Below are 12,330 nucleotides of genomic sequence, written 5' to 3' on the forward strand. Positions count from 1 at the left end.
TTCCTCGGAAATTTCTCTACGAGTTCCGCGGAGATTCTTCCAGGAGATCTACGGAAATTTCTTCTGCAAGAATTCTTCCAGGATTACCTCGAGATTCTTCCAGGAGTTCTTCGGTAATCTTTCCCGGAGATTCGCGGGTATACCTCCAGGAGTTTCTCGGGAATTCCCCAAAAAGATCCTTAGGAATTTCTCTAGGGGCTCCTTGGGAATTTCTCCTGGAGATCCTTGAGAATTTCTCTAGCATTTTCTCGGGAATACTTCCACGATATTCTCAAGGAGGAGTTTATCAGACGTTCAACAGGATGTTCCTATGGATACCTCCAGGATTTTCTGAAGAAATTCCTGAGGAACTCCTTGAGGATTTTTTGGGAAGCTTACGGAGGAATTCTCGAGGCATTTCTGGAGGAGTTTCTGAGGAACTCCTGGAGGAACTCCCGACGATCTCCAGGAGGTATTCCCGGAGATCTCCTGGAGAGTTCCTGAGATACTTCTGCAGGAATTCCCGAGGGACTCCTGGAGGAATTCCCGAGGAACTACTAGAGGAATTTCCGAGAATCTCCTGTAGAAATTTTCGATTATCTTCTTGCGGAATTCCAGAAGAACTTTTTGAGAAAATTCCTAAGAACTCCAGGATGAATTCCCGAGGATCTTCTGGAGAAATTTCCGGATTTTTTGAGGCACTTTTGGAAATAAATCCCAGGAACCATGCATTTTTACTGGAAGATCTGTTGGTAGATTTCTGAAGTAAGTTTCGTGGTGATTCTGGTTTGAATTTCCGAATAATTTATGTAGTTAAATTAAAAATGAATCATTGAGAAATTCCCTAGGAAATCCTGGAGTGATTCTATCACAATTACTGTAGGAATTCTTCGGTTGCTTCTAAAGTAATTCCCGTGGTATTTGTCTGAAATCCTCGGGGGAATCCATGAAAGGATTCCCGGGAAATCCCTGGACAAATTCTCGAGACTCGATGAGAAATTTCCATGAAATTCCTAAAGGAATTTCCTGAGGGCCGTTCAAAAACCACGTAGACTTTGTTGGGGAAGGGGGGGGGGTGGTTCTGACCAAATCCTATGCTCCATACAAATTTTAAAATTTTTGTATGAACAAAAGTCTACAAGGGGGGGGGGGATCTGGGATGACAAAATTTTGGTCTACGTGGTTTATGAACAGCCCCCTGGGATTTCCAAAATACATTCTCGGGGACTTCTGTAGAAATTGCTTGGACACTGCTGCAGAAATTTCTAATGAATTGGATCCCTTAGGGGTATCTAGATTATGTCATAATCAGATTCTCTGCCCAATACTTAGTCGAAATCCAAAATTTCATAATTTTTGAAGTCCGGGAACTATTTTAAAATTCATTTAAAGTGTGTATGGGGAAAGTTTTTTGTTCGGGTCGAACAGCCATTTTATCGATTGAACTGTCATTCTATCTACAAAAATTCAAATTGTTTTGTTAATTTAACCATCAGAACAAAGGTATTGAAATCCAATAAAATCACGTTATACTCAGAAAAATGAGCTCTTTTGATTAGGCTATAGACAATAGTAATGTTTCATTCACTAAACAACCCAATTAATGAAGGAATTCGTGCCTTGCGAAGACATTTGAAAATTTCACCTAGAATCCCTAAGTTGAATCTATATATATAAAAATGAGTTTGAAGTTCCTTTGAGGCAACAAAACTCAAGAACGAATGAACAGATCAGCATGATTCTTGCACGGTTCGGTTCATATTCGTGGTGGCTGTGTTTATATGTACAAAAAGTTACGAAAATTGACTAAAAAAGTAAGAAATTTTACAAAATGCTGATTTTTCATGACCTGGGTAGAAAATCAACACGATCGAAATGAAACCAATCTAGAGTGCCATGCTTCAATGACCTTAACAATTGTCAAACCACCACAAGATTGGCAAGACGAAGTTTGCCGGGTCGGCTAGTTGACAATAAATATTAGTTCACTCTAGTCTTTCAACTAAACCAGTTGGGTTTCTTTCGCCTCTAACTACGCTGCCATAGTACCGCGTCAAAGTGAAAGTGGGAGTGCGCGTCCAAAGGATTTGCGTTGATTTGCTATTGTTGATATTCTTCTTTGGCTACGCACACGCGCATTCCCATTCGAACGCGTAACTATAACCACAGACAAACAGACGTAACACTTGCGAAATTTCCATCGACCACGCTTTTAACGATCATTTTAAATTTTCATAGTTGTGGCTTTCACAATCAGAGGCGCGCGCATCGTTTTTCTATGCGTTGGACGTTTCACACTAGCGCCTTCTGTTGACGATATTGCACAACACAGTGATTCGTGCAACTTTTCCACCAGGTGATGGTAATGTAAACTGGTTGATGGATTTCCATGAAAATCGTTCAAGGTGTTACGTCTGTTTTTCTGTGCTTTGGAGTTGTACAAAAGAATAATAAAAAACACCCAGAATCATTATTATTGAGATTATTCATTATTTGCGGCCCAATTGAGAATTTGGATTCCAATCGTGGTTGACCATGTCCGAACAGATTGTTTGAGAAAAGTAAATAAAACTCATCTAAAACCATCTCGTTAGAAGCACGACGTATCATTTCACCTTAAGCGTTATAGTTGATGATGTTAGTACCGCATTGGTGTTTGTTTTGCTTCGCTTTTGCACCCTTCGTTCTTGTTTGTATACAAGCTCAGGGAAAAAAATCATAAACAGGCAAAGGGGCGTACGATGTGTCTAGCCCCTTCGTCCACCCTGACCCCTCCTTGGTTTACTGTACCGTACCTTCGTACAAGCGCAGATACGAGTAGCGGACATTCAGGTTCTTCCGCTATCGTCTGCCTCTTTTGAGTTTGTGTTGAAAACATATACCCATACTGTGAAAACAATTTCGAACAGCTGAGCACGAATATGCGAAGATGGCACGTTCGCAATGGACACATCTTTGTGTAAATGTTTGAAATTCATTTATTTTTGTCTCTGAAAAACTTTTTTGAAAGGCGATGACTATGATAACGATCACTAACCGGTCTTATCGATATCTGTCATCTCTTAAACGGCACAAAACAAACTTCAGATCGTTTGATCCCTACCATAAAGCGATACTCATATGGCAAATAAACTAGAAGAGGTTCTTAGAACCATCATGGAACCAAAATAAAAGGTATTTGGTTTTGCATGCGATTCTGAAAACCTCTATAAGACTATTTGACCATCAAAATGTTACTTAAGTAGATACCTTTCTAGTTCTAATAGTCTATATTTCTAACCGTAAAAACTGTTGAAACTAGAAGGAATTGACGGAAGGGCATTACCAGAAGTGGAAGCTGCTGCTTAAATAATTTGATTACATAGGTGCATTTAGTCATAAAGTCTGTGCTAACACGTCTGGCTCGCAATACAAAATAAAAAAAAAACTTGTTTGTGTTAGGAACCGGGCGCATACCATCAATGACATTGACAAAGATGGTTTCTAGACTGGTCGGAATCAATGGTTAGTTCACTTTAGTTCTATCAGAATATTTTTTTTCGAATTTTTGAACATTTGTTAGAGGGAACGGCACAAAAGGAATCGCTGGATATTTGTAAAACGTTGGTGAGAATTATAAAACTTGGTAAGGGATCGAACTGTCTGAATAAATAAAAATTTTCTTCTCGATTTTTATGGATAACCCCTCATCGAAATGTTTCTCAAACAGAAACAAGTCCAGTCAGCTGTTTGCTGTTATTGATGTCGTAACCATTCTACGAGTCTGAGTTGGAAATTCGGAAGCAACTTTCATTCGTGACGACACCGCGCGAAGGTTATTTGTATCAAATTGATACCTATTCATCGTCGTTTGTCAGCTCAAATGTTACGTTGAATAGTCACCAACCATGTCCAGCAGCAGTCGAAGTCGTGTACTGGATCTCTACAAACGGGTAAGAACCTTATCCAAAAAAATACAACAATCAGAAACGATCTCACCGAATCTATACCGATTGGCGATTACAGCTGCAGTACCTCGGCCGGGAGTATCCCGGTGGGCCGGAAAAGTTTCGCCAGAAGTGCTACAACGCGTTCAAGCGGCAGAGCGGCGAAACCGACCCGGAGAAGATCCAGCGGGCGATCAACCTGGGCGAGTACGTGGTGAAGGAGATCCAAGCGCTGTACAGTTTGCGCAAGTACCGTGCCATGAAGAAGCGATACTACGACGATAAGTGACGACTGCGCAAAAGGCGAAGACGAAGGAGACGGAGGGTGATCGTTACGATAAGATGCAAAAGAAAATGCAGTGATCAAAGTGTTTGTTTTGTTCTTCCAACTATGTAGAGTAGACTGAGAATGTAGATTTTTGGATGGAGATTTTTTTATATTTATAGGCAATAAAATAAAGGACATGTTTACACTTTTTTTAAAGTATATAGGAATCAATTTACATAGGAATTTTCAAACTTAGTTTGTTTGAAACAGTCTAAAATTGCGTTTATTCAACAAGAGTAGAAACAACTAATTAAAGGTTGTTTTGAACCAAGTTTTTAGTTTGAAAATAACTGAATACAAGTTTAAAGTAAATATTTATATTATTCTTTGACCCAATTTCGCACTGAATTGGCTCATTTCATTCACCGCATAGGCAATAGCCGGACAGGTCACTTGAGCGGAGAAATATAGGCTTCCAACCGCTTCCTTGAATGTTATTTTCTTTATCTTGTCAGCTTCCTCTCGATTCTTCGGCCCTGTCGTTTGGCTTCTTTCCTGTCCACGCCTCTTTCGGAGTCTTGTTTTCCCAGTGACCGTGTGGGACATCGATTGACCAGGTAGGCCGCGGTCGAGACCAGCTTCCGCCGAAAACAATAACGTGCCAACCCACTCTTCAGAAATTACGAATCCAATTCCGTCCAGCTGGTGCGCTGTCGTCACGATTTGGTTGACGTACTCGGCTATGGAATCACACGATGACAGCTCCGGTTTTGATCAGCTTATGGAGAAGACCGACTCGCCCGGTTTAGACTCGAGTCCTCGAAAACTTTCTCCAGTTTGGACCATACTTGCTGAGCTGTTCCTGCTTCCCGGACGAGGACGTAGAGTTCACCGGTTCCAATAGCAGGATGATCTTAGCGTGCGCCTTCCGATCCTTGCCAGCCTCTACCGCTTCAAAGGTACCGTCATCCAACCGCGCCGGTTTCACCGCACTCCAAAGATCTTCGAGCTCCAAGTAGGTTTACAACGCAAACTTCGAAGTTGCCCAATTCTCGCGACCGATGAGGCGTTCAATCCCGGGCAGGCTTGATATCGAATGGTAACTTTCGGTTCCGCTTGATCCGTTTGCGCTGGAAGTCATCTTCACTGCTTGCGGGAAAAACCTTTTGAAAAAAATCTTGCTGACTTCTAGAAACTTCTTAACAGAACGTTCGCATATCGGCCCATAACCTGCTAGTGGGAGTGCGCAAGAAGAACGTCCAGTTCGGCTGATGGTTTGAAAGAAAAATGAACATTTATTTAATTCAAATAAAACCTATGACTACTGTGATCCGCCGAGTGAGGCCGGAATCTTCGAACGCTTTCTTTAAGTTTCCCCACACTTTCTGCGCCGTTTTCGCTTCCTTGACGTGGACATAGTTCACCGGTTCAAGGAGAAGAATTACCTTGACTCTTGCTTTCCGAGCCTTCGCAGGATCCAGTGCTTCTTAGCTTACGTCCGGATTCTGATCCGTCTTGACGGCTCGCCAGAGATCTTCCAGCTCGAGGTACGTTTGAACGGCAAACTTTCACGTAGCCCAGTTCTCTCTCTCTCTGGCAGGCTTGAAAATTCTTGAACGGAACAGCCGTTTTATCCCGCTGGACTTCCGGTATTAATCCTGATTCTTCAGAGCTTCGACTTCAAAACGATAGGGCCATAACCTACTATACCTTCAGATGAGAAAAGAAACGACTTGTTCGTTTGACGTGTGAACAGCAGGCTTGATAGAAACTCCCTCGCGAGAAATTGAGGAAGCGATTTCGGCGATTTTATGAGGAGTGAAAATAAAACTCAGAAATCACAACGTAAATCCTCAACAGCACCGAGCGTGAGCTTGTCGCGCAGCGAGGAGTTTGTCCAACACTCATAATTACTTGTTGTGTTTCTCACGCCCACTCACACTCAAAAAGTACTCGGGAGTTCCACTCTCATACAAAGAAAGACCCTCGAGGCATAAATCGCACTCCGATACCCGAAATAATAATCGGCTCTTTTTTTATTGCCTCTCTGTTTGGGGTTCGTTCGCTCCCTCGCTACGAGGCAGAAGCAAAACACCGTTCTAGAGCATGTTGCAAAACTCTTTTGATTTCGGAGGAGGATTATCAAGCCTGATTACTTGGGTAGTCTACGGTACTCAAAAAGCCTCAAAGCACTTCTAGAAAATTCCTGGTACATGAATTGGTTGATTTAGGTCATCCAAACTACTCTGGAATTAATTTTCTTAAGATCTACAACATCTATACCATCATTTGTGTTCACTCTATTCAAGAAATTCAATCACGTTAATGTCCATTAGAGCTCGCAATGCTACGAGCAACTCGATATTGTGGTAGTTGGGCATTCAGTGAAATACAAATGGCCTCCAATACACTTTGAAGTTTGGGTTACGATATCTACATGCTGTATCAAGCTTTGCAGTTCAGAAGAAATTTTTCGGCCTATCTTGATGCATGGGAAATTCCTTGCCTGAATCGCCCAAGAAACCGTTTTTCTTCGATCACAGTACTCAGTTGCGAAGAAATGACAGTTCAAATGGCAGTCACCGTGGAAAGTTTCTGCCAGGAATCGGTCAAGAAGTTTCTTGAGCGATTCCTTTCAAACAGCAAACTAGGCTATACTCTAACATTTTAAAGCTTGGGGCAAGACTGGAGAGTACATTTTCCATCACAGAGTTGCTCAGAATTTCTCTGGATTGCTCTCGTTTTTGCTTGAGTGTTGCCTGATTTATCGTAAAATCAAAACAATATTGCCCGATATCTCGCTTTTCTTGCAGTTTTGGGGTGTTTTTCAACAAATTTCGTCGATCATTGGTAAAAAGAGTTACTCAGGATCTCTCAGAGTTAGGATAATTGTTCCCTTCGTTGTGGTAGTGCCTAATGTTGCGGTAGTGGCAATTGAGCACTTTTCCGACTGAAATGTTACCAAAAGGCATTTTTAATAGATGTATTATGCTTAAATTATGAAATTGCACCATTTGTGTGCTTAAGATTTGCCCAAAAACCTTTTTTAAAAAATATTTTCCTTAAAATTTTTGCTGCTGTGTTCCTAATGTTGCGGTATCCCATATGATTTCAATGGGATACCGCAACAATAGGAACCAAAATTAAATTTTACCTCCATAATGGGAACAGTGTGCCTAATGTTGTGGTAAGCAATTTATGATCGAAAACAGAGAGAAACGATAGTTTTTATATTTTTCCAAGCAAAATTGGATAGAAAACTACCAACTAACGTTTTACAACCCTTCATTAGATGGTACGATCATTGTTTTTTAAATGAATTTACCTTAATACCACAACGATGGGCACACTTACCCTACTCTCGTGTGCACAGTGTCTTGCCCCTAGTTTTAAAGTTTATAAAGCAAGCTACACAAATTAACGAGGGCAATCAGGAATCAATCCATATCCATTAGAGTGGGTCATCGTTTATATGGAAAAATGAAAAATTCAATGGTATCCCATCAGATCAAAGCTTGATCCCATTTCAGGACCCAAATAAGTGTGCAGAATTTGAGCACGATCGGCTATGTCTACCGTCTACGTTTTGCGCATCGCGTTTCAAATTTGTATGGGATTTTACATGGTCTTGCGGATTTTACATGCGGTCTTCAACAAAGTTTTTCAGAATATCCTAGGCTATCATTTTACAGTATCGGTTAAAAAGTTTCAGACAAACTTTTTCAATTTATAACAAAAATGCAAAAAAGTATGTTTTCCCATACAAAATCCCATACAAATTTCAATTGCAATGCGCAAAGTGTAGACGCAACCGATCGTGCTCAAATTTTGCACAGATACTCTGGACCCGAAACGGAACCAAAAAAGGTTTGATCTGAGAAAACGGTTCCGATGACCCACGCTAATATCCATATCTGTGCGAGGAGTAGTGTCGTCCGTCAATAGTAGTTCTTCATTGCACAAACGAAAACTTTGACAAAACACAGGGCATTTTGACAGATACAGCGTGAGCTAGAAAAAGACAAAAATCACGGCCGTCTCAGTCTTACTTATTCAGAACTGTCAGAATGACCTGCAAATTGTCAAACCGTGTAATGAAGAGTTGGAGTGCAATATTTTACATTGAATTCATGATTCCTAGCCATACCCAAACACAAAACGGATTTCCTTTAGGACCTGGTGAATTTGGATCAACTGACCCCAATTGCAGTCGCTTTCGAGAAGGTTCTGTATGGTCGATACTCTGGAACCATCAAGAAATGGCATCGCTGACATACGTGCCGGAACTTCAGGACAATCTGCAGGACAATTCGGTTAGTGGACGAGATGGTCAGCGTTTGTGTCAGTTGCTAAAGAATTCACACAGCCGCCAACCTAGAGGATTTGACGAGCGGTACCTCGCTGCATCCAGTGTAGCGAATACTCACTAGCGAAAAGTTATACCCACTTGATTCTATCTCAGTCAAGAAACATGCTATCAAAAATGATATTTGAAGGACTTTTAGATTGGTGTCTAATCTAAAAGTTTGCCGAATAAAGTAAAGGTCGCAAATGCATACCAAAGTTGTCAGAGGAATTGTGAGCACAAGGTGAGTATAAATTACACGAATTTTACTCACCTCGTACTCACAGCTCTCCCACAACTTTGGTATGCGATGCGACCTTTACTTTATTCGGCAAACTTTTAGATTAAACAACAATCTTAAAGTCCTTCACGCATTATTTTTTGATAGCATGCTTCTGGACTGAGATAGACGCAAGTGAGTATCACTTTGCCAAGTGAGTATTCCCAACACTGGCTGCATCGACTACAAGAGGGCACATGACAATTACGGCAGTTGTACTATAGCAGAGATTGATAAAAACACGTACATCGGGATTGATTGTTGTTATGGGAATGAAAATTTATTACGAATCAACAACTTAGGTACCTATGGTCGTCACGTAGCTAGGGTCAGTCGCAGGTTACTATACATCACTCCTCCCTAATCTGCGACGCCTATCAAACGACAAAACTTCTCCTGGTTCTGCTTCGTCACTGGCTTGGTGAATCCATCTGCCGGTTGGCTGAATGTAGTTGAGCTTGACTACGCCGTTCTCCAGGTTCTTGTGTACAAAATGATAGCGAATGCTAACATGTTTGGTCCGGGGATTGTAGGATCCGTTGTTGGCCAGGGGCAAGACACTGTGCAAACGAGAGTAACTCTGAGAAATTCTGAGTAACTCTTTTCACCAATGATCGACGAAATTTGTCGAAAAACACCCCTAAAACTGCAAGAAAAGCGGGCTATCGGGCAATATTGTTTTGATTTTGCGATAAATCAGGCAACACAAAAGCAAAAACGGGTGCAATCCAGAGAAATTCTGAGCAACTCTGTGAAGGAAAATGCACTCTCCAGCACAGTGTCTTGCCCCAAGGTTGTTGGCTATGCTTATTGCTGACTGATTGTCGCAGAGAACTGAAACCAGTCCAACGTTGCTGAATTCTGATCGAAGATTTCTCCACCACATGGCTTCTTGAATGCTCAGGGAAAGAGCCATACACTCCGCCTCGCAAGACGAAAGATCCACTGTCAGTTGTTTCTTCACGTTCCAGGCTATTGCTGCTCCCTGCAGCGTGAAAACATATCCACTGGTCGATCTGCGGCTATCAGGATCTCCTTCCCAATCAGAATCGCTACATATATCCTTGCAGTTCATCGCATCGGTAGGATTCCTACTATACTCCGACTTCTTCGTCGCTGTTCCCTTTAGGTATCGGAAAGTTCGCTTGATTGCATCCCAATGTGGCTTTCCTGGGCTCGATGACTCACGGCATTCACTGCAAACGCAACGAGTTGTCTGTGCCACAAAGGATAAACATCCAACTGCTTCCTTGTAGGGTATGTTTCTCATCTCCATTTCTTCTTCTTCAGTTCAGTGGTTCAGTGCCATCGATTTTTCAAGTCTGACTCCGGAATCCGCTGGGGTCGCAATACTGTACGCATTTTTCATTCTGAAGCGCCGCACGATCTCCTCAATGTACGCCTGCTGGTCCAATGAAAGCTTACCTTCCCGTCAATTCCTCTTGATCCGAATAACAAGGCAATGAGTAGCCGGACCCAAGTCCTTCATCTTGAAGTTCTGCATCAGGAAATGCTTAAGCTTCTTCTCCAATCGACCATCATTCGTGAAAATCAGCAGGTCATCCACGTATATTGTTACGAAAAGCATCGTCTCTCCTGAACATCCTGAACATATTCTGAACTTCAACACTTTCCGATCACTATCATGTCGCGGCTGATCTCGAACTTGTTGCTTTCTGGACAGTACACTCGATATTCTTTGGTGTCCTCACAGTACCCGACAAACGTTCTTTTTGTTGCCTCAGGGTCGAACTTCTTAGGCTTGACCTTCGGTATGTGAACCGCCACACTAGCGCCAAATACTTTCAGGCGCCGCAAATCAGGTCTCCTTCCAGTCCAGATTTCTTCGGGAGTCTTGTTTCAAATGGCTCATGTTGAAGACCGGTTCACCAACTATGCTGCCTCCGCCTAGATTCCTTTCTGCATGTGCACATCGTTCAACAAACACCTTGCCTTTTCCACCAGGGTCCGGTCCATCCTTTCAGCCGTGCCATTCTGCTCCGGAATCCGCATCTCAACTGTACCTTTCGCCAACGCCTTCATGCTTCCGTTATTCGCAATCCCAACGGCATGTTGCATCGGTGTTTCTTCAGTGAACTTCTGATTCGGCCTGGCCATATGACACGTCGCTCCCGAGTCAAAATACCACGCTCCAGCTTGAACATGGCCAATCGCAAAAATGCTGCACAATCCGTTCGACTTCGGTTTCGTTCTACTTGAAAATTTCTCCGGACACTTGGCTGCGAAATGACCGGCCTTTCCGCAATTGAAGCACGTCTTCTCAGGCTTCTTCTTCACTCAGAAATAAAAGAAGTCATTAATGCATATTTTTCATGCAAAATGCAGGTTCGACTGGGTTCATGCATTAAGTTACTAAACAGTGAGTAGTTACTGCAAAACTTAATCCTATTTAGTATACCAATGCATACTTTTCAGTATTTATTGTAAAGTTGACAGTTCATGCAAATGAATGTTTTTTATGCATTAAATGACTAATTTTAAGTAACTCTCGGACTTTCTTTTAGACTTCTAACCCAGTTGTTTTACTTGATACAGTATTTATTGAAAATCATGATTAAGTTTATTTATATTTAATAAAAAATATTGAATAATATTTGTAAATACTTAAGTATGCGCTGCGCTAAGTTGAGAACTCGGTGGCACCCTTCCTGGGTCCGGACTCGATCACACAACATAGAGGAATCACGTTGGAGTTGTAATCCTGTAGATTATAAGAATATATTAAGAGTATATGTGTACTGTATAAAGTATAAAATTTTCAATAGTTACCATTAAAATATTTAAAATATGTTGTCTTATAAAACACCAGCACACTAAACAGAGAATTTATTACACCAAAATAACTTGTTCAATCATGCTCCAAAGACCGTGGATCTAAATTTTAGAAATAAGGAAACTTAACTAAATGTACGCATTGAAATACTAAAAACTAGTTTACTAATGCGTAGTTTTTAGTTTTATGTATGCATAAATTCAATTTAGTAATCAAATGAATAAAAAATAGTCATTTTATGGCTTTCTTATTTTCTGAGTGTTTCCCTGCGTCTTTAACTTGCTTGGATTTGCGTTCCGCGTGTACAACGCCCAAGACAACGCCTCGTCGCCATTACCACTTGTAGGCCCTCTTTCGAACTCCACATCTTGCAAGATCTTGGCTTTGACCGCATCTGAGGTTAGGTTGGCTCCCGAAGCATCCAATCCCATGATCATCGGTTCATAATGATCTGGCAGTCCCATCAGCAGCAACGCCACCAACCACAAGTCATCCACCTTGAATCCAATCGAAGCAAGCTTGTGCGCGGTGCTCATCAGTTCGTTGACGTATTCGTCCACACTCGAACTGCTGGCCAAACGAATCGACGTCAACTTCCGGAGTAATCCAATCTTCCGCGTCAACCCGGTGTCTTGAAACGCTGTCGCTAACTTCTTCCATGCTTCTGCTGCATCCGCCGCATCCTGGACAAAAGACTATAGTTGAAACTTTCCAGGCTGAGACAGATCGTCGCCAGCG

At 41.8% G+C, this 12,330-nt stretch overlaps 2 protein-coding genes across 2 annotated transcripts in view; one reads left to right on the forward strand and one right to left on the reverse strand.

The window, feature by feature from the left end:
• The window catches only part of LOC134285824 (uncharacterized), a 392,906-nt gene that overhangs the window by 156,219 nt on the left and 224,357 nt on the right, over positions 1–12,330 (reverse strand). The gene's annotated exons all lie outside the window — the stretch shown is intronic.
• Positions 3,564–4,194, forward strand: LOC109412787 (electron transfer flavoprotein regulatory factor 1). The gene is made up of 3 exons (XM_062851079.1): positions 3,564–3,585; positions 3,689–3,911; positions 3,985–4,194. The coding sequence occupies exons 2-3, from the start codon at positions 3,867–3,869 to the stop codon at positions 4,192–4,194; spliced, it is 255 nt and encodes an 84-aa protein (XP_062707063.1). The 5' UTR covers positions 3,564–3,585; positions 3,689–3,866.

The sequence above is a fragment of the Aedes albopictus genome, chromosome 1 (genome assembly GCF_035046485.1).
Source record: "Aedes albopictus strain Foshan chromosome 1, AalbF5, whole genome shotgun sequence".
Classification (NCBI taxonomy): Eukaryota; Metazoa; Arthropoda; class Insecta; order Diptera; family Culicidae; genus Aedes; species Aedes albopictus.

What these genes read in the sequence shown, in the direction of transcription:
- LOC109412787 (XM_062851079.1), top strand. Translation starts at nt 3,867, where the DNA reads ATGTCCAGCAGCAGTCGAAGTCGTGTACTGGATCTCTACAAACGG. An exon ending in TACTGGATCTCTACAAACGG is followed by an intron (nt 3,912 to 3,984) that starts GTAAGAACCTTA and finishes TGGCGATTACAG; the next exon opens with CTGCAGTACCTCGGCCGGGA.